Source organism: Alternaria incomplexa, assembly GCF_024043165.1.
Source record: "Alternaria incomplexa strain BMP 0042 chromosome Unknown scaffold_1, whole genome shotgun sequence".
Lineage (NCBI taxonomy): Eukaryota > Fungi > Ascomycota > Dothideomycetes > Pleosporales > Pleosporaceae > Alternaria > Alternaria incomplexa.
Genome location: NW_026249850.1, coordinates 1,050,610 through 1,071,569, shown reverse-complemented (window position 1 = coordinate 1,071,569; position 20,960 = coordinate 1,050,610). Strand labels below are relative to the sequence as shown.

Below are 20,960 nucleotides of genomic sequence, written 5' to 3'. Positions count from 1 at the left end.
AAACCAGGATGATCTAGGATCGCCCTGGCCGGGCGCAGGGGCTGTAGTCTCCGCACTACCGTTATCGCACTACAATCACAGTTGTCACATTCCTCATACGATACCTCCTACACCTAATAAGTCGCACTATGTTCAACTTCGGAGATCATAGCTTCTCTGCCATGGATTCTATAGCGACCCATGGGGCGCCTTTAAGCGATGTGGATTCCGGGCAGGTTCGCAGCGCCAGTGACAAGTAACTTGTTCACCCATACGTCTACAAGCGGGGGGGACCCGCCTGCACTCTTGAGTTGCTGGGATAGAACAGTCTACGCACTTGCAACAACTAGTAGCAGCAACACAAGGCGGCTGTGTTGATGAACCGTTAACACAACAGTTGTATAGGCACCCACACAGATGTGTGACTTGTCACTTTCATCATACTTCGACATGATCTTAGCGACGAACAACTATCCTCCAGAAACTTCATCCAATTCCCAAAATTAGTCTATATCAGAACTCACTGTCGCAAATGAGTACGTCAAATCACAGCCCTCTTAGGCCCACCGCACTGCGCTTCACTTCGGGTTGTCGGAAGCGCCCATCCGCCCCAGACCCCCAAAGCCTCAGGATAGGTACACGGTTTGCCTTACCGTCGAGCAAAAGCTCAGGCAGGTTTTGCGAACCAATGAATGCACGTGGACTACAACGACCAGTGTTTGCGACATGAGCGCCGGGCCCACAGGTACCCATACGGGAGGAAGTCAAGGGTGACGATACTTCGGTTACATGAGGGCCCTAAGGATGAACAAGTGTGTGCCGTAGAACACGCCTACGCAGGCGTAAGTGTTATGGGAAATGTTTGTGGCGATCAATATTGCAACGTCACAGATGGGGTGGGAGGGGCTACTCCTAACCTGGTTTCCATCGAGGATACGCGAATTTACTGCTGACTCGTTGCAACTGCGCTCTCCATCAACGGCAGAGATGACTGCGATATCGTACATCCAATCCTTTGTCATCAGCCCATCATGACGTGTCTCTGCCTTGATGACAACTATCGAACATTCTTGTCGGACACTTTGAATTCATCTGGAATGATCAAAATCAGACTCCCGTGGCATCATGACGACACTTCAACGACTGATCGCTCACACGAAAAACGTACATTGACATCAAAATCCACGAAACTCAATGCCTCAGCCGATATCTCTCATCGGATTTTACTGTGGAGTAGCGCCGTATGACGCTCGCAACAAGACAGAATCTGCACACCCACACTGCAAATGTCGATCGATGCTTGGACAATGTCATAATAACTGGCCATCAGTCGAGATCTGGAGTGCACGGAATCATCCGCGCAGATCGAACACATCAATGCGAAAATCAAACACAGCGGCAGATGCGTTGATCTTACCACCAACTATGTCATGTCAACGCGTAGCCCACACTGGTGATGACACATAATATCCACTAGCTGATCAAGAAGTGAATGATGCTCTCATTATACAGGACCATCCCTCGTGAGCAGCGAATGCTGCTGCTTCGTCGCTCGCGGATCTGTAAAGGAGATGTAAGGCGGAAGGAACGACCTCGCGTTTCATGTTCGTCGCTGCCAGAAGAAGCGAAATAAGGAGAGAACCGCATGTTACTGCCCAGACTGGAAGGAACCGCCGAGGTAAGAAGGTCAAGACCACGAATGCAGCCAATGCCTCGAAATGCAGAATATGCCATGTCATATCGATTCGCATTGTTACTCGCACAATTTTACCGGCTTCCAAACGCAAATACTACTCTGCAGCAGGAATCGCATCCAGCGCCCTCTTGAACGTCTCGACCAACTTGCTCGTCTCCTCCAACCCAACACTAAATCGAATCAAATCCGCTTCCACGCCCCATTTCGCACACCAGTCCAACTCGCCATAATGCGCCAAGATCACATACGGCGAGCTGAGCGTAAAGTTTGTACCTAGACTGGGTCCCTTGACGGTATCGAGGTTATCGAAGAAGGCGATTGCGTCGGCTTTTGTGTAGAAGGTGGCGGAGAGGAGGCCGCCGTAGCCACCGGAGGGGTTGCGGCATTTCTCGTAGAAGGGACGCGTTGGTGAGGTTTTGGGGTAGTTTACTTGTTTCACTGCAGGTGGTGTTAGTTGGGTGCTGGATGAGAGAGATCAGGTGTGGAAAAGGTACGTCCCTCGGGGATGTGCGCTGAGTACGTCGCAGATGGCTTCGGCGTTGGTGCCGATACGATCGATCCTCGAGACAAAGTCACGGCTGTTGCGCTCGAGGAAGATGCTGTCTTCAGCCCAGTGGTTGTCTTCGTAGTCTTCTTCCCATGTGCGCTTGAGGAGGGCGTAGTTCTTTGCGTTAGGGTTGAGCACAAGTCTGTGAGTTTTGTCTTAGTAAGTGTCTTTCGATAATGGTCAGGATTGGTGCTTACCCTCCACCCATGACATTGCTGTCTCCGCTGAATACCTTAGTCAGACTGCTGACGACAACGTCCGCATACTGCAGAACATTGACGTTGATGAAGTTGCCAATCGTCTCATCTACGACTACGCAGAAGTCGTACTTGTCGGCTAGTTTACGTATGCGCTCTAGGTCCGGGGATCTGAGTAACGGGTTTCCGGGGAACTCGGTGAAGAGGGCGACGAATCTCTCGCCACCTTCTAATCGTTGCTCGAGGTCGTCTAGCTCTTCCGATGAACCGAAGCCGTAGAACTGTGAACCAGGACCGAACTTCTCGGTGATTTTCAAGGTGTCGATGTATGGGAAGCTGAAGCTGTTAGAGTGGTACAGGCGCGGAGACTGGGGAGCTCACCCATAGACGATAGCCCTCTTTGAGCCCTTTGCTCTGAGTAGATTCCGGTGAGAGTTGAAAATGGAGCTCATTCCAGTGGGATACAGATAGACGTCATCTTCGGAGAAGCCTGCTACAGGCCTCTTCCTTGCCGCGTCATGATCCAGGGTCATTGCTTCTGCCAAGCTGACGTCTGCGGTTAATGAACCTGCAATGCGCCTTCGAATGGCCAACTTTGCATTCTTGGTTTTTGAGAGATCCAAGTTGCGTCCGAATCTTTCTTCGACGAACTGCGAAGGATCTTGCACTTCTCCGTTGCCGTTGGTGGATGTGTCCGAAGCGCCCAGGTCAATCGACGTCTGCTTCTGATACCGTCTGGGTCCTTTGCACACTCTTGCTGGCTGGTTGACAGTGGAAGCCTCTACCAAAACGCCCTCCTTGAAGAGCTGAGAGCAGTACTCTGCTCTACGACTTGAGACACCATCTCCGGAGTGCTGCCAAAATGTCTTTGCGATGCTGAAGCGATCTTTTGGGAAGAGGACGGCTGATACTCTCGGTGAAATAATTTGCAATTCGTCAGAGCGAGCTCTTTCAGCTGCCGGTACGAAATCCAAAATCCGAACTTGCGACGCATCCAGGTCTGGTGCTTGTCGTAGGAAGAATTCTTGACACCTCGATGCAGTTGCGTTTGTGGGGAACAGCATTGCACTCTCTCCCTCTTTGCCATGCTTGTCGACAATTGCAGCCGCAAAGGCTTGTATGATCTTGTGTATGAAGAATCTTGTCGTGGTTAGCATACGTTTGCCATCTGCCTCGCCACACAGTACCTAGGATAGCCAGTCTTCATTTTGCTGATGACCCATTCTTCACCCTCTTCATATCCAACGTTTGCCCGCCATGTCGGCAGTGACACACTAACGGCCTGCCTCTTATCAGCCTATGATATGGTAGTCAGGAGTGAAGTTGGACGCACGTGCTCAGTTGCCGGCGGCAGACTCTCTCCGACTTCTACATCGTTCTCCAGGACCATTGGCGACATGTTGCAAGCACGACCGAGAAAAGGGTGGTAAGGCAAGACTAGAGAATAGCGAAGACACCAGTAACGGGGCAGGTAAATGAGATGTAATGGCGCAATGACTCCAATTGCACCATGGCTTATTCCAAAAGCCGATTAGCTCCGACTTCGGCACTTGGGTAGGAAATTTAAGGTTATCGATAATGCAGCGTCACTGCCTCCGCGTCGCAGTGGCAGTCCGGAACGTCAGCGCATCCACATATGCACCCTCGACTGGGGCAGCTGAGCCCGTTCACGCTCGCACTGGCCCCACTTTGGCGTTGCTTTCTTCTGTAAGGGTTCAGCCTAGCTCTCGATAGCCAGACACCTGAGCACCGCGAGCACGACCATGGACAGCCTCACCCCTTCCGACCTCTTCTCGCCCTCCAAAGCGCGTCAGCAGCGCGCACAAGCCCAGGACTGGGCGCACATCGACTCATGGCTGTCGTACAAGTATGCCGGGCGCACGGTGCCGACGTTCGAGCGCAACGAGGAGACGCTCAAGGTCCTCCGCGAGCTGTCCATGGCAAATGAGCGCGCCGACGAGGAGAGGACCGTCATGGAGCGCCTGGAGAGGGAGGCATTGAAGGAGCTGGACGAGGTATGAGAACTGCAGGTCCGCATCAGCTGCCGCGCACCGAGCACCCGGCTCACGACGGTAGGTCCCCAGGAATGAAGTCGACGAACGCATCCTGTCCAGGCTGCAAGCGAGCCTTACCCCCGAAGGCGAGCAAGCGCTCAATGCACTCGCATCCACAGCTGTGGCTCTCAACCTACCGACCGCCAACCCCGAGAGCATCGCGCATGCTCTCATACAGCACACGACCGCCTCGCAGAACCTCACGAACCAGCTGCAGCACATCCACACACTGCAAAGTTACCTAGACAAGCAGCAAGCTCTCCTTCGAACCCAGCTCCACGAGCTCCAAACGAATCCCGCCTTCGCAACGCCGTCCAATCTCCAGCGCCAGACGACGGAGCAAACGCGTCAGGTTAAGCACCTACGCAACAAGATCCGCGAACACGAAGACAAGCTCTCGTCCCTCCAGTCGTCGCAATCGCGCAACATGACGCCGGGGTCCAAGAACGTTGGATCTGCCGAGGCTATAACCGACATGTTGGAGCAGCAGAAGGCTCTCGATGAGCTGCGAGAACGAGTAGAAGGCCTGGAGAAGCAGGTCGGAGAATTTGGTGGCCTGCCTGCGGACAAAGAGGCGGCCAGGAAAGAGGTGGGTAAACTGGAGGTTAGGCTTGACGAATTACGGAGGAGACGGGATGAGTTGTTCGAGGGGCTGGTAGGACAGTAGTGGTACAAGACGGCTATAGAGACTACGCTACCATTCGAATTCCATCTCCACCTACACGGGCGCATCCGTCAGCGGCACGTACTGCACACCATACAACTTTTGCCGCTCGAGACTTCCGTCCTTGTTCTTGTCGATGACATAGATATGCTGCGTCCCGCCTTCCGCGACCGGAACGAACAGCCGGCCCGGAGCTTTCAGCTGATCGGTCAACGCCTCGTGGTGCACAGCTGCTGCTGCCCCTACATGAATAGCGTCGTACGGCGCGCCCTCGGCCCATCCTTCTCGCCCGTCACCAGTCACAAACTTGATCTGGCCCGATTCCAGCATCTTCCGCCCCTCTTCCGACTTGCCCATATTCGCGTTCGCCATGTCGTTCAACGGCTGGATGTGATCGATGCCAATGACCGTCCCATTGGGCGCAACGAGGTTCGCGAGCACAGCTGTGAGGTAGCCCGAGCCAGAACCAACATCCAGGACTTTGGCTCCGGGTTGGAGGTAGTCGAGGAGTGACTCGCACGCTGAAGCATGCATGTGTGGTGCGGAGATAGTGGCCTTGTGCCCTATGGGTTGAGGAGAGTCATCGTACGGTTTGGCTGGGGCAAAGTGCGCGCGATCAACCTAGCGAGTGTTATCATACTTGAACATGTTGGCTCATCAAACACTCGCAGCCCTACCCGTAACATGGCATCTTTAACACGGTCAGACCGGATCAGCTTGTTCTTTACAAGGTTGGTAATCAGAGCTTCGTTAGTCGCCCCAGAGCTTCGCCAAGCCATGCTGAAAGCTTTACTCTGTGCAGTTACAGATGGGGGCTTGAAGAAGAGGGAAGGTCCGCGTACGCGGTTGAACTTAGCGGAAAGAGGCACCGTGGAAAGTAGTACTAGGGGAGCAAGACGAATGGAGATGATTGAGTTAGATAGAGATATGCTCATATAAATCAAAGACCAGGACAAGCTTGAGACTAACGCGATTATGTGTGTCAAGAGCTCATGATGCATGCATAGCAAGTACACCGGTGTACATGTGGCAAGCGCGCCCAGGTTACGAGCTCGTGGAGCTGTCAAAGAGGGGTGGGTGTGATGTAAACGCGCCATAACTAATCCCTGCTTATCGATAAGCGTCCGCTCCCAAAAGTCCCAGAGAAATTTCGCGTCGCATGCGCTCACACCTCACGAACCACGACCATGGCACCTCCCGCGACAAAACGGAGAAAGCTCGAGCACAGCGACTCGGAGGACGGCAGTGAAGGAAGTTTCGCCCATTTCGACGGCGACAACGGTGGAGTCGCGCTGGACGGCAGCGATGCCGAGGATGCGCTCGATCACAGCGATGCCGAGATGGACAGCGCAGAAGAGCTCCAAGACGACGATGACGAGGATATGAGTGGGGAGGAAGGAAACGACTTTGAGGAAGAAGAGGACGTCCATGAGAGCAGGAAGCAGACGACTGCCGGCAAAGCGACGAGCGCGTCCAAGCCGCCCAAGAGACCTGCGCCGAGCCTGCAGGACGGCGTATACACTGCGGAATCCTTCAAGTCGAACATGTTCAAGCTTCAGCTCGATGAGCTGCTCGACCAGGTCAAGCTGAAGTACGGCAAGAAGGAAGCTCCCGCAGAGAACGCGATGCGCACCCTCAAGACCATCATCGAGCAGATACCCACCCGCGAGCCATTGCCAGTATGTGAAGAATGATTCGGATGGGGTCAGTACAAGCTAATCAACCGTAGGTTGCTGAAGCCGAGAAGGCGCTCAAGTCAGCCGGTGTCGCGGTCCCCTTCCTCAGTCCTCGCCCTCCTAAAGACGCCCTCTACAAGCTGCAGTACGAACGACCTGCGAGCATCAACGCGACCGGCAGCTACCCACTCAAAATCGCGACTCGACACGACGAAGGCATGTCAATTGATCTAGTTGTGACAATGCCCAGAAGTCTGCTCACAGACAAGGATTACCTGAATCACCGGTACTTTTACAAGCGCTCGTACTATCTGGCGTGCCTGGCTGCTGGCATCAAGGCTTCGAAGGAACACAAATTTCAATTATCCTTCGACATCCTGAACGGCAACCAGCTTCAGCCTATCCTAGTTGTACGACCGAGCGGAAACGGCGATGCGGACGACTTCTCAAGCTCCAAGTGCCAGATCAACATCCTGGTCGCGGTACCGGAGAAAACCTTCCCGTCAAACAAACTGCTGCCCACCTCGAACTGCGTGCGACCAAAGGGTAGCGACGACGAAGCCTCCACCAAGACGCTCACTCCAACGCCATTCTACAACAACACACTGCAATCGGATGCCAACGTCACGGCTTACCTCAAGCTTCTTCACGGCACCGCCTCGAGAGCTGATGCGTTCAAGGACGCTTGCATACTTGGACGTGTTTGGCTGAAGCAGCGTGGCTTCGGTAGCCAGATTCGCAAAGGAGGTTTCGGAAACTTTGAATGGGCTGCGATCATGGCTATACTACTGCAGCCAAACGCTGGCACCGGTGCACAATCTGTCTCTTCAGGATTCAGCAGTTACCAACTGTTCAAGTCGACGTTGCAGTTTTTGTCCCGAGGTGATCTCACAAAGAAACCGTTCATCTTCCAAGCCACCAACATCACCATCCCGAAGGCAGAGACCGCCCCTGTCGTGTTTGACGGCCCTCGTGGACAAAATGTCCTTTTCAAGATGACACCATGGTCCTACACGCGTCTACGATCCGAAGCGAAAACTACCGTAGACATGCTCAGTGACTCTGTGTTCGATCACTTCGATGCGGCATTCATTCTGAAGACGGAGTTATTGAAGTACCGTTACGATGCCACACTTGAGATACCTCTTGCATCGCTTGGACTCGAAAACGCCGGTGAGGAATACGACCAACGCGTCAGCGAGACTTGCAAGAAAGTACATAATAGTCTAACTCGCGCGCTTACCGACCGCATCTCGGCTTTGTCATTCACCATGCCCGAAGAAGAGTCGTGGTCGATATCCTCGCGACGTCCACAGGATAAGCAAAGCAGAAGCATGCTTGTCAACTTCGCTACTGATCCCGCCAATGCAACTCGTACTGTCGACCACGGTCCTTCTGCTGAGAACAAACAGGAAGCTGCAGCTTTCCGAAAATTCTGGGGCGAGAAGGCGGAGCTCAGACGCTTTAAAGATGGCAGCATTCTTGAGAGTGTTGTCTGGGCCGTCAAAGACGCATCTGTTTCCGTGATCGAACAGATCGTACTCTACATTCTTGGCAAACACGTAGGTGAGAAAGTGGCGGAAGCAGCCAAGTTCTCGAGCGACTCGTTTGGACACCTCATCCCTGCTGGCCGCATGCAGGGACAATCTGGGACCGCGCCATTCTTGCCCATCATGAACGCTTTCAGTGCTATGGAGAAGGACATTCGAGATTTGGAAGAACTCCCACTTCGCCTTCGCCATTTGAGGGCCGCCGACCCACAACTTCGATATGCGTCTATTGACGTCCCAGCTGCAGGCCATGCTCCCGCTTCTGTCGTATTGCAATTTGAGGGTTCTGGTCGCTGGCCGGACGATCTATGCGCCATACAACGGACCAAGATCGCTTTCCTGCTCAGGCTAGCCGAGCTTCTATCGAAGCTTGAATCTGGCTACGTTGCTCGCGTGGGCATGGAAAATCCGTCACAACCAGCTCAGAACCAAGCATTCCTGGATGTTACCGTCGCTGCAGGCTTCACATTCCGTATCCGCATCTACCACGACCGTGAACCTACGCTGTTCGACCGCCAGATCAAGGATAAGTCATTGGATGGACCATCAAGAGAATCCGCTGCTGCATCTCTGGCACTGTACAAGCGCGAGTTTGTTCAGTCCCCTATGCATTCGCAGGTACTACAGACGTTATGTACCCGTTTCTTGGCCCTCTCGCCAGCCATACGGTTGATGAAGAAGTGGTTCGCATCGCACCTTCTGGCTCCGCACTTCTCGCCTGAGCTTATTGAGCTTCTCGTCATCCGCACATTCCTGCAGCCGCACCCATGGCCGGTACCCACAACCGCAACTACTGGCTTCCTACGAACGTTGTCTTGGATAAGCCGATGGGACTGGAGACATGTGCCATTGATAGTCGACTTCTCGACAACGTTCTCCGCAAACCCCGCAGATTTGGAGGACACCACATCCAAAGGTATGAAATCTGAAGATCTCGACCGGTTACGGACGCGCTTCGAAGCATGGCGTCGCATAGATCCAGCCATGAACCGCGTTGTGCTCTTTGCTGCAACAAATCTTGACGAAGAGGGCACAACCTGGACAGATAAAGCGAAGCCTGAGAAGGTTGTTGCTGCACGTTTAACGGCGTTGGCAAAGGCGGCTACGCAGGCTGTTCGAGCGGACGAAGACCGTCTGCTGAACCATATCAACAACAGCAAAGATGCTGCCAAGGCACAGAACACATTCTCGCCCGAAGCACTCTTCACGCCCAGCATCTCCGACTTCGACATCACCATAACCATCTCCACGAAACACACGCTCAAGCAAACCAAATCCAGCAAATCCACTCCCAAATTCAAGAACCTCGACCTCCAGAAGTCCACGACCAGCTCATCACCGGCCGCACCACCGCTCCCGCAGCTCTTCGCACAAGACCTACTAGAAATCTACGGCGATGCCGTGCTCTGGTTCTGGGACCCGGAGACACTAGACAAGATCGTTGGGCTGTGGAACCCAGTCGTTACAGCGCAGAGGAGTTGGAAGGTCAAGCCTGGGTGGAACAGTGTTCCCGTGGCTGGCAAGAAGGATGATGTTGAGATTAAAGCGAATAGAGAGGGTATTGTGCATGAGATCAAGCGGTTGGGTGGGGAGCTTGTTAAGAGCGTTGAGGTTAAGGCATAGTTTGTAGGGTGGTGGACGATAGTGACAAGACATATAGGAGATATTTCGAAGGAGTAGTTCAGTGGAAACAATACCCAAACCAAAGTATTCTTTTCGATGCAGGCATCACGGCGCATTGTTTACGCTAACATATCTCGCATCCTTAGTCCGCTATCAATACCACCATCTCTGCATATTACCAGGTATAATCAAGTTTCTTCCAACTTGGACACGGCAGCAGCCTCACCAGTACCAACAACACACGTGACGAAGGTCATAGCGTAATGTTTTAGTATACAGATTCCGTAGAGTTCGGCCGATGTCACGTGCGCGCTCCGCTCAATTGGGGGTGGAGGATTACGCCCGCCTCAAGTACCCGCTTCCTTCGTCTCTGGTGGGTTAGTGCGATCGTACGCCGTGTATGTTGTGCTAGATTACCATAGATAGCTGAGGGATAATTGGAAGGGTGAAGGGATTATATGGGGGGAGGAGCAAGGTATATAAGGTGAACAGTCCTATGGAGAGCAGGATAAGTAAGAGCAGCGTATTTCTTACAATGACTCCAAGTGACGATATGGAACGAACCACTCTTGAGACTACTTTTGGTTCCTTTGTGGGCGTGGAAGAAGATGGAGTAAGAAAGTTCCTCGGCATCAAGTATGCTGAGGTCAGGAATTGGCTCGCAGCGCCCGAACTCGTCACTTGGTATGGTAATCAAATCGTGGATGCTACACGATACGGGTAACTTGGCCCCTTGTTCTCCATCCCGCAGAACTGCATGCTAAGAACAACAGACCACGCGCCCCAGCACCAGACCTTTGCTCATTCGAGCAATCCACCTTGATTCAATGCACCATCGGTGCCGCACCTGAAACTACCATGTCCCATTCGGAGTGTCTCAATCTAAACATCACCGTCCCGTCTCTTCCCACAGAAACCGGCAGCGCCCTGCCAGTCATGGTATTCATTCACGGCGGCGGCCTCATCATGGGCGCAAACTCTTGGCCGCAATGGGATCCTGCACGTCTCGTCAAGATGAGCGCCGATATTGGCATGCCGATGATTGTCGTCAGTGTGAACTACCGACTAGGTGCACCGGGGAATCTGACGAGTGAGGAGTTGAGAAGCGCTGGGTATCTGGGAAACAACAGTCTGAGGGATCAGAGATGTGCGTTGAAGTGGGTGAAGAAGTTCATCGGTGGCTTTGGAGGTGATGGAGAAAATGTTACCGTATTCGGGGTTAGTGCCGGTGCTGGTAAGTTATTACAAGTCGTTATCTTTAACGTGGATCGGGGGTGTGCTAATATGAGTTAGCCTCCGTATTGCATCATCTAAGTTGCAAAGAACCATTGTTCAGACGTGGGATCAGCATGTCTGGAACGCCGCTCATGCTCAAACCACTCTCGCTCGCTGTGGCCGAAAAATCTTACAAGGCTGTTCTGCAAGCCCTGGGACTCGAAGACGCTTCCACGCATGATCGTATTCAGAAGTTACTTGCCATGAGTCCCGAAGACCTGGTCCAGAAGATACCAATCAAGATTCCACTCGCTCCATACCTGGATGGCGACATGATTCCCGAAGCGCCCTCATTCGCGAACTTATCAAATGGCACGCTCCAGAGCTTGCACAACACTCGGTGCGAGGAGTTGTTGATAGGCTCGTGCGCAGATGATGGAAACGTCTTCTATTTCATGGGTCTGAGTTCGCGTCTTCCTGGCATCGCATCCGCAATTCATACATCCTTCTCCCGCAACCTCTCGGCATCGGTTGCTCAAGCCGTCTTATCTGCATACGGTATCGCACCTTCAACTCCAGACGAAGAGGCCATGACATCCATCATCAACTTAGGAACGGACATCGCGTATGGGCTTCCTGCATCGTACTACGCGCGTGCTTTCAAGGGGAGGGTTTCCTCGTATCTCTTTACTGAGCCAAATCCTTGGGACGGCATGTTCAACGGGAAGAGCGTGCATTTGATGGATGCAGTGTTCCTGTTTCAGAACTTTAATGAACATATACTTGATCAGGCGAAGAAGACGGCCAGGAAAATCGCGGAGGACTTTGTGGCTTTTGCGTACGGGCGGGCTGGTTGTACTTGGGCGGAGGGTCAGACTAAGATATATGGGCCAGACTCTGGCGATGTTGACAGGCTGGAGACATTAAGACAAGAAGGAGCTGTCGATCTCGATGAGGTCAGTGTGGCGTGGGATTTGTTTGTTGCTGGGAAGTAGCGAATGAGAGCTTCTAAGGTCTGGTTGGCCACATTCGTGTCGAGCACCCGAGTTCTCTACTTGGTCAGTCACAACAGCAGCAAAGGTTGCGTGGTTGTTGCTCATCTCATATCCTCTAATGCATTTCGGCATCGGTTTACCGAAAACGAAAATGCACGTCGCTCGCGAGTGTCCGCCGAGCGCTTTCACCCCCGCACGCCCCATGCAGTTTAGTGCGGGGTAAACTCGGCTCTGTCCTCAACTCCCGACGTGCAGTATGTGGGGTCTTCGAGCACATCCCCACGCCCCATAACCCCAGCGACGACGATGTTTGCCGCGCAGCTTAGCCGGGACGATGTTTCCGATCGGCAAACATGCGAGAGCGATGGTGTAGTAAGGCATACCACGCTATTCTTTGACGGCGCATGGTATTTTCTTCCTGGGGAACTCGAGCATTGATCTTGCAAAGCTCCATCAACCTCAAGCCTCGAAAACGCTGAAGCAATCAGTAAACAAACGACATGTCGAAACCAGTAGCCATTGTGACAGGCGCCGGCTCCGGCATCGGCGAAGCAGTCGCAACCCACCTCTACAGCAAAGGCTTCAAAGTTGTCGTCGCAGACCTCAATCCCTCGTCCGGCGAGCGCGTAGCCAGTGCCCTTGGACCTGACGCCATATTTCATCAAGTCGACGTCTCATCATACAAATCGCAAGCACAGCTGTTCAAACGCGCATACGAATGGGGTGGCAACCGTCTGGACTTCTGCCATGCCAATGCAGGTATCGATGACCGACAGAACATCTTTGAGGATATGGACAAGGAGGAGCTGAATGAGGACGGCTTGGTCAAGAAGCTGAATACGAAGACTATGGAGGTCAATCTTGAAGCCGTCATCCAGGGACTATGGCTGTTCAAGTATTATGTCAGGAGAAGTAAAGAGGCAGGTGGGGGGAAGGGCAAGTTTGTTGCTACAAGCAGTGCGGCAGGATTATAGTAAGTCATTTCCCCTACAACCCCTAGTGTAAAGAGACTCAAGAGGCTAACGAGACCATTAGCGCCATGACACAATGCCCCCAATACACCGCCAGCAAATACGGTGTCATAGGTCTATGCCGCGCCTCAGGCCCCGTATTCGTCAAAGAAGGCATCACCGTCAACGCAATCTGCCCAGCCTTCATTCCCACAAATCTCTGTCCCCCAGAAGTAGCAGCACGATGGCCGAAAGAGCACATCACACCTTTGTCGACAGTGAACAAGGCCATGGACGCTTTCCTCGCAGACGACAACTTGACTGGCCAGGCGGTGGAGTTATCACAGGAGAATATCTACTTTAGACAACAGGTTGATTATCCGAATGAGAGTCAGCGGTGGATTGGCTTGGAGAGTGATAAGATCTGGGATGTGGGGTACAAGGAGCCGCCGAAGAGGGCGGGGTACTAGGACAGGTTTTGTATCAATCAGATTTTTTTTTGGTAGACTCAATTCGTTGGCTCGGGATAGTCTCGGTGGCTCAAACTGAACCACGAGTTCGATATCATGCATCTGAGCATGCTCTTGAACTCGTGGTTGAGTTCGAGCCACCTAGACTGTCTTGAGTCATCATATCTATGAATACCAAACTACCCACATCAATAGTTCAACCCTTCCCTTTCTGCCCTCTCGCTCTCCTCCTTCATAATCTTGGCATGTGCCTCACTCCTCGGCCTGATGTCGCATTCAAACGGCTCTGGCACACTCATAAACCCTGGCTCCATCTTCGTATTAACCTCCACCTCTTCTCCGTCTTTCCCTGTCTTCTTGTTGAGATTGAATCCCCAGAGTACGCGCGATACGTTGATGAACAGTGAGCGTTCAGCGACATGGACACCGGGACATCCACGCCGCCCCGCGCCATAGGTGAAGTGATCGCGTTCCAGAGGATCGGGACTGTTCATGTAGTGTGCCGCAGATGCGGTATGGTTTAGATAGTGAGATGGGTCGAAAGCCGTGGGATTGGACCAGAATGTTGGATCGTTATGTATCGCCCTGCAACGAGAATTAGCCAAACAACACTCAGTAAAACGATGGGGAAGGGAGAGTGGCCTACCACCAATTCAACACAACAACACTTCCCTTGGGGATAAACCATCCCTCATACCAATCATCCTCACTGCTCGCATGCGGCATGCCAAACTTATTCACGGGCCTCCACCTCAACACCTCCTTAATAACACTCCTCACATACGGCAACTTCTCTTCATCCTCCCACGTCGGCAACCTATCTCGCCCAACAACCCTATCCAACTCTTCCTGTGCCTTCTTCTGCGCCTCAGGAAACAACACCATACAAAGTACAAAGTTGTTCAGCGTCGACCCCGTAGTCTCGGAGCCCGCTTCAATAAGCCCGCCGCACGTGTACGCCGCAGCCAAATCATCAATCCCCGATTTCTCAGGCCCGTTTAGATAGAACGTTTTCGTGAAGCAATCTTTCGCCACACCGGCATCTGTGTCTTTTTTGAGCTTGTTCCACAGATCGAGGTACACTTTACTGTCTTGTTCGCACAGCTTTTGCCCATGGGTGCGCCAGTTACCGAAAAGCCATTGTGGCAGTGAGGCTAGCGCGGGAAAGGAATCTATAGCCCAGGCACCAGGTGCGGTATTTACGGTAAAACGGTCGATGACGCCGTAGATGCGTTTTATGAGCGGGTCGTCCCAGCTGGGTATGCGGTAGCCGTAGGTAACTTGCATGATCACGCTGGCGGAGTAGCGCCGATTGATGGACATGAAGTCAGCGGGGTCGCGCATTAGCTGTTGTAGTAAGACTTTGCTTTCAAAGTCTTGCACCGGTTGATAATTTGTGCTTGCCGTTAGATTTAGGAGCGCATGGCTGTGCTTGCGGATGCTGCGCCATCTCGGCCCGTATTGCATGAAGAGTTGGCGGCGGCCCGCTGATAAAACGTCTTGAGCCATGGGGGCTGGGGCACGGGAAGAGTAGATGTTGGATTTCTTGTCCATGAGGTCTTTTACGGCTTGGGGTGAGGAGAGCCAGATGTAGTCTGTTCCGCCGATCTTGGTATGGAAGACATGGCCGTACTGCTTGCGCCAGGCGATGGCTTTCTCGCGGACGGCTTCGGTGTCTGCGAGCTCGAAAAGGGATCCGACGAATGGGTGGCCCTTGGGACCTGGTGGGAGATGCCGACGTCTTGGGTCCTGCGGTCCGAGTCAGTGGAGGACGAGCCTGGTTATCTAATGGAGTGTGTTACCTTGATCGCATTGGGTACGACAATGAAGTATATAGTCAATAGAAGAAGTATTGGTGTTGTAGCTATCAACCCAAGTTTAATGACAAAAGAAGATTGCCAAGTTGCCTGGACAATGTCGAGGATTGTCATGGTGGTTATGTGCTGTGTGAAGACGGAGAAAATGCTCAACCACTTGAAAGCGTTCCTTGAAGCACCTAGACAGTGAGCTGTAATGTTGATATTCTATGCATACAGCCTTTAACTTCAGACCTCCCAAAATTTAATGCAGCTATTGGTGAGGCTGCATAGTTCCAAAAGTTGGGGTATACCTAGGTAGTTCGTGGACCCTGCAGCTTCCCCGCAACATGGGCCCCACAAGCCGCTCTACCCCAGGATACTACAACACGATCCTAGTAAGACCAAGCCGGCATTGGACGTGAGCAAAAAGTTGGGAAAGAGCACATATCCCGGAAAAGTGAAAGAGGTTGAGGAGAGAACGACTCGAAAGCCGCAACACCCTAAACTGCATCCTCAATATGCCGTTAGAACGCGACGCCTCCGGCCGAACATTCATCCACCACCCTTCCGGTCAACGAACCCACTACATCCTGAATGACTTCACCGACCCATGGAAATCGCGAGAAACAATCTTGATACAACACGGTTTCGGGCGCCACGCCGCCTTCTGGTACCATTGGATCCCCATTCTATCCCGCAAATACCGTGTCATACGACGGGACTTGCGAGGCCATGGATACTCCAGCTACCCTCAAAATTCAGACAAGTATGACTATACCCTAAACACAATATTAGGCGAGATGATCGATACGCTTGATCAGCTGGGCGTGGAGAGGGTGCATTTCCTCGGTGAATCGACGGGAGGTATTTTGGGCGAGATATTCGCGGCGAAACACCCAGAGAGTCTGCTGAGCTTGACTGTTTGCTCTACACCGATTTATCTACCTCCAGTGGCTTTGCGGCTATTCGCTTTCGGTAGGAAGGATTGGCCGACGGCGTGCAGGGAGCTCGGGTCGCGGGGTTGGGCAGAGGAGTTGTCGCGCATTCCGGGGACTATCCCCGTGACGGATCCGCAGTATCTTCCGTGGTATTTGGAACAGATTGCTGTTAGTGATGGTGAGGGTTTGGCTCAATATGCGAAGTTTCTATCGACATTGGACGCGAGGCCTTGGTTGGGGAGGATCAAAGCGCCGACGTTAATCTTATCGCCAACGCAGAGTGCTGCTGTAAAAGTCGAAGATATGAAAGTCCTGGCGGAGAAGATCGAAGGAAGCAAGCTCGTGCTTATCGAGGGCCCAGGACATGAGATCTACGTCACTCAAGCGAAAAAGTGTCAGCAGGCGTTCCTAGGATTCCTGGAGAATCTGGACAGGGACATCACTAAAGGAGAAAATTAACGTAAATAGTAATGGGTGTTTTACATTATGGATTGCTGCATATATCATACGCAAAATGTACTCGCTGGACCCAGAAGTCTACAAAGCGTTGAGATCAAACCAACCTTTCATCTTGATACTAATGTAGCCTGCAGCGCGCCTCTTCGATTTCTCCTTTTGGTATCGCTGTGGACCATTTTAACGGCTCAAAAAAAGAACGACCGCCCAATGTCTGCATCAAACGCCGTCAATGCAAGTGTGAGTGGGTTTTACCATCATGCTCCTAATGCGCCGCTATGCAATAATCATAAAACATGTGAAGCCAAAAACGTGAGTGCTCGGTGCGAAGTGTAGAATGCACCGGGGTCGGTGGTGTGAAGTGTGGCAGATCATGCGTCCTGTCGTTCTCGTTCTCGTCGTTCATTCATATCCAGGGCCATCTTCTTGCTAAACTCGTAGCAACTGATCATGATGGCGCATGCCGGTGCGATCTTGAGACATCGGGCAGCCCAACCCTTGAACAAGCCTGGCATGCCTTGCTCGCGGTAGATGTGCATCAGGAATCTTGGCATGGATTGGTCTTCTGGCCGTGTCGAATTCGCAATGTCTTTAGCGGTCTCGCCCATGTGCCGCGCGACTTGTTGTCTTGTCTTTCCGACGTCGAATGGTGTGGTGACAAAGGCCGCGACTGCTCCTGACGTAGCACCAGCGATGAAGCTATCGACTAGTGTATCTCTGTGGTTTTCCTGGCTTCGAGATCTGCTTCTTCGTCGGACCCTCTCCTCGCCACGGCCCATGCGGAACTCGAAGCCGTCGTTTCTTGCCTCTCTCCGTCCTCGTTGGTCGGTCAGAACATTTCTTGTGGCTTCATAACCCCACCAGTAGAAGGCCGAGAAGGGTACGTCGCGCCAGAGGGTCAATGTGAGGCCCCGCCATAGACTGAAGACTCCCTGGTTGCCGACCATGTCTTTCAGTCCGTCCATTGTGTCTCGAAAGTGTCCGGCGGCAGTGGCGGTAGAGTTCGCTGCCTGCATTCGCGTTCTGAATATTTCGATCGGGCCTACCGCTATCGCAGCGAGTATCCGCGCAGTCGCTCCTGCCACTAATGGTATGTACGCATCGGATACGGTTTGTCGTAGGGGCGAAGCTTGCGCTGTCCGCAGCCAATCGTATCCGGCGAAGTAGATGACGTTTGCAGGTACTGCCATGACCAGAGTTGGTGACAGTCCTCTCCAGAGTGTTCGCGGTCCCTCATTCTGTGCAATCTTGCGTAGGCCATCCCATGTGCTATTTATTGTCTTCCGTTCGACCTCCTCTACCGCACAGCTCAGATCGGCGGGGTTAATGGGTGCCATGGTAGGCCCCGCCACACAGAAAGGTGCTTTGTTATTCATCCAGAAGACCTCTCTACAGCAAGACGATATGCCGAGGTTCGGAGGCAGATCGCGGAATTGAGTGAGTGTTGCGCCATTGTAACCGTGTGGCCGTGACGCTGTGGTCGAGACGGTTTCTTGTGATTGTAATCGTACGCGGACGACGTCGAGGGGTGTGACTGGTGGGTGTTAGTATCGACTTCCATGATGCGAGTACCCAGATGTGCAGAGTTCAGACGAGATAAGAACAACGCAGTCGGAAAGACATTTGTTGGAGAAATGTGCAGATATTGCATACCTAGTAACGACGTGAGGACACTGCCAGACACTGCCGACAGCATCTTTTGTCCGAGCGACACATCGCCCACACCGCTCGGGTCCGCTTCCTCGGCTCGCTGGGTGGCCGTGGCCATGGTGCCGGTGGTCGGGATGGCAGGGGAGCGGCGTGTTACCTCTCAGCGGTGAGGGTGGTGGTGGCAGAGGGCTGGATGGGCGAAAAGGGCGTACTGGGCATTGTTTTCTGGGGTGATAGGCAGGCACAAGTGGTGACGAAGGCGACGGGAAGCTTTGACGCAAGGACTTAATTATCGGAAGGAACTACGCACTTTTGGCGCGTCATTCCCGCGCCGCCCACGTTGCGCCCCCGCCGAGTGATTGGACCGCCGGCCGAAAGCCAGAGGAAAGGGCGTTGGCTTATCAGATGGCGCATGGGGCCGGGGCTAGATCACGCATCGAGTGGCGCCCTTCATCGCCTCGCCGTGACTTCACAGGCCCCTTCATGCACGCCTAATCGCTGTGAACGGAACATTGTCCTGAGTCACATTTCTTTGAATATGTATCCTTACTAAAGCCTGCTGCTAGCCTCTGCATTGTACCCTGCACGCCCTATTGCCATCGACACCTGCGACTTCGGACATACCGCATCTAACCGACAAGTACTACCCATCTTGGCCAAGTTTGTTACCATGGACCCTAAGGACCTTCCCACCAGCACCGAGGCCGAGCTTGAGTCTTTCCGTCAGAAATGGAGAGAGGAAGTCACTGCCCGGGCCAAGGGTAAGGCGCCTGCCTCGTCGGCATCCGCAAAGCCCACCGCTACTTCCTCATCCACCGGCAAACCCCATCCAAGCAAAAGCAACGCGCAGGATGCTCAACATCACACTCGCGCTCGAAGTTTGAGCCTAGAAGGCGGCGACGAAGTCAACTCATACACGTACCACAATCTGGGCGAGAAGCAACATGGCCGGAGACTTGATGAGACCAGTGCTCAAACCGCTGCCGCTATTGCTGAGGAGGCAGAACCAACATCGGCATTAGAACACTATGAGAAAGCCGTAGAGAAAGAGAGTCAAGGTAGTTTGGGTGATAGCGTCGATCTATACAGAAAGGCTTTTAAGCTTGACTCAGGAGTCCAAGAGACCTACAAGGCAAAGTACTTCCCGCCCTCATACTTCAAGAAGCTCAAAGCTGCACAAGCTGCACAAGCGGCAAGCGCATCGGCTTCATCAGCTGCTCCGAAGCCCCAGGATCCCAACCCATCCAATGCCTCTGCTACAGTACCAAATACTGCCCACCACTCCCTACATGGCCTCTCGCCCTCGTATCAAAACCTCATCAGCGAATACGCCAGCACCTCCATCCTCGGCGAACTACCACCAACAGAATTCAGTCCCGCGCCTCCATGTCCAATCTCCAACATTCCAGAAGAAATTATCGTGGAGATATTGGAGCAGCTCGCAGTCCAGGACATAGTATCCTTTGCCCGTCTAGCCCAAGTGTGCAAACGCCTCGCCTACCTCGTAACCACCGAAGACCGCGTCTGGAAAAGACTAGCTATCGGACCTGAATACGGCTTCGCGTCCATGCACTACACCTGGTCCTGCGAAGTAGGCGGGAAACCCCTCGACGACGACCAAACAGGCGGCATCACGCTAGGTACCGCCAACCTCGACCTCTCCGACAGCGAAGAGACAGAACCTGAGTCTGAACCACTCCCTCCAGCACTCCTGACCCAACTTCTCGTGCCGACCCCCTACCCCACCTACCGCGTGCTCTTCCGTCAACGCCCGCGCATCCGCTTCAACGGCTGCTACATCAGCACAGTAAACTACACGCGCCCAGGCCAAGCCGAGCCCACAACCTCCTCCTGGAACTCACCCATCCACATTGTAACCTACTTCCGTTACCTACGCTTCCTCCGCGATGGGACGTGTATCTCGCTACTTACCACGGCCGAGCCCGCAGACGTAGTGCCGTATCTCTACACCGAACACATCCGTAAGAACCACCACAACCTACCTAGCGCGCCGATGAAAGACGCTGTGCTGGGCCGCTGGCGTATGAGTGGACCTGAACCGGGTAGTGGAGAACAAGAGGGCACGGTGCATATTGAGAAGCCGGGAGCGACGCCAAAGTACATGTATAAGATGGCGCTTAATTTTGGTAATGCGGGCAGAGGGGCTAAGAACAACAAACTGGTTTGGCAAGGGTATTGGAGCTATAATCGGTTGACGGATGATTGGGCCGAGTTTGGGCTGAAGAACGATCGTGCCTTTTACTTTAGTAGGGTTAAGAGTTACGGGATGAGCTGGGACGAGAGGGGGATCAAGGAGTAGGAGTCGAAGATGCGGAGTTTAACGTTAGCAATGAAGGACTGCCAATAACGGTCACTGAATCGGCAAATAGTTGTGAGAAGTCCATGAATGCTGCACAGACGTGTGAACGTGATGTTGTTCAATTCTTCCTTTTCGCATTATTCATAGACAGCTGTCTCTACGACGTGGCGTAGCATAAGCG

General features: G+C 53.1%; 10 protein-coding genes across 10 annotated transcripts; 6 read left to right on the top strand and 4 right to left on the bottom strand.

Moving 5' to 3' along the window:
- Window positions 1-1,769: 1,769 nt before the first annotated feature.
- On the bottom strand, window positions 1,770-3,809 carry J4E90_000380 (uncharacterized protein; the record flags this gene model as incomplete). Its single annotated transcript, XM_051429976.1, has 6 exons — window positions 1,770-2,113; window positions 2,228-2,364; window positions 2,420-2,755; window positions 2,801-3,559; window positions 3,607-3,701; window positions 3,753-3,809. The coding sequence occupies 6 exons, from the start codon at window positions 3,807-3,809 to the stop codon at window positions 1,770-1,772; spliced, it is 1,728 nt and encodes a 575-aa protein (XP_051295463.1).
- A 373-nt stretch (window positions 3,810-4,182) lies between these two features.
- J4E90_000379 (uncharacterized protein) lies at window positions 4,183-5,140 on the top strand (the record flags this gene model as incomplete). Its single annotated transcript, XM_051429975.1, has 2 exons — window positions 4,183-4,434; window positions 4,496-5,140. 2 exons carry the CDS (start codon window positions 4,183-4,185, stop codon window positions 5,138-5,140), a joined length of 897 nt encoding a protein of 298 aa, XP_051295462.1.
- A 51-nt stretch (window positions 5,141-5,191) lies between these two features.
- On the bottom strand, window positions 5,192-5,916 carry J4E90_000378 (uncharacterized protein; the record flags this gene model as incomplete). The annotated part of the gene is made up of 2 exons (XM_051429974.1): window positions 5,192-5,758; window positions 5,815-5,916. 2 exons carry the CDS (start codon window positions 5,914-5,916, stop codon window positions 5,192-5,194), a joined length of 669 nt encoding a protein of 222 aa, XP_051295461.1.
- A 408-nt stretch (window positions 5,917-6,324) lies between these two features.
- Window positions 6,325-9,986, top strand: J4E90_000377 (uncharacterized protein; the record flags this gene model as incomplete). The annotated part of the gene is made up of 2 exons (XM_051429973.1): window positions 6,325-6,816; window positions 6,867-9,986. The coding sequence occupies 2 exons, from the start codon at window positions 6,325-6,327 to the stop codon at window positions 9,984-9,986; spliced, it is 3,612 nt and encodes a 1,203-aa protein (XP_051295460.1).
- Window positions 9,987-10,922: 936 nt separating this feature from the next.
- Window positions 10,923-12,196, top strand: J4E90_000376 (uncharacterized protein; the record flags this gene model as incomplete). Its single annotated transcript, XM_051429972.1, has 2 exons — window positions 10,923-11,220; window positions 11,280-12,196. 2 exons carry the CDS (start codon window positions 10,923-10,925, stop codon window positions 12,194-12,196), a joined length of 1,215 nt encoding a protein of 404 aa, XP_051295459.1.
- Window positions 12,197-12,696: 500 nt separating this feature from the next.
- J4E90_000375 (uncharacterized protein) lies at window positions 12,697-13,616 on the top strand (the record flags this gene model as incomplete). Its single annotated transcript, XM_051429971.1, has 2 exons — window positions 12,697-13,169; window positions 13,232-13,616. The coding sequence occupies 2 exons, from the start codon at window positions 12,697-12,699 to the stop codon at window positions 13,614-13,616; spliced, it is 858 nt and encodes a 285-aa protein (XP_051295458.1).
- Window positions 13,617-13,804: 188 nt separating this feature from the next.
- On the bottom strand, window positions 13,805-15,547 carry J4E90_000374 (uncharacterized protein; the record flags this gene model as incomplete). Its single annotated transcript, XM_051429970.1, has 3 exons — window positions 13,805-14,201; window positions 14,263-15,365; window positions 15,419-15,547. The coding sequence occupies 3 exons, from the start codon at window positions 15,545-15,547 to the stop codon at window positions 13,805-13,807; spliced, it is 1,629 nt and encodes a 542-aa protein (XP_051295457.1).
- Window positions 15,548-15,933: 386 nt separating this feature from the next.
- Window positions 15,934-16,812, top strand: J4E90_000373 (uncharacterized protein; the record flags this gene model as incomplete). Its single annotated transcript, XM_051429969.1, has 1 exon — window positions 15,934-16,812. The coding sequence occupies one exon, from the start codon at window positions 15,934-15,936 to the stop codon at window positions 16,810-16,812; it is 879 nt and encodes a 292-aa protein (XP_051295456.1).
- A 368-nt stretch (window positions 16,813-17,180) lies between these two features.
- Window positions 17,181-18,577, bottom strand: J4E90_000372 (uncharacterized protein; the record flags this gene model as incomplete). The annotated part of the gene is made up of 2 exons (XM_051429968.1): window positions 17,181-18,343; window positions 18,463-18,577. 2 exons carry the CDS (start codon window positions 18,575-18,577, stop codon window positions 17,181-17,183), a joined length of 1,278 nt encoding a protein of 425 aa, XP_051295455.1.
- A 552-nt stretch (window positions 18,578-19,129) lies between these two features.
- Window positions 19,130-20,779, top strand: J4E90_000371 (uncharacterized protein; the record flags this gene model as incomplete). Its single annotated transcript, XM_051429967.1, has 1 exon — window positions 19,130-20,779. One exon carries the CDS (start codon window positions 19,130-19,132, stop codon window positions 20,777-20,779), a length of 1,650 nt encoding a protein of 549 aa, XP_051295454.1.
- Between the last annotated feature and the right edge of the window lie 181 nt (window positions 20,780-20,960).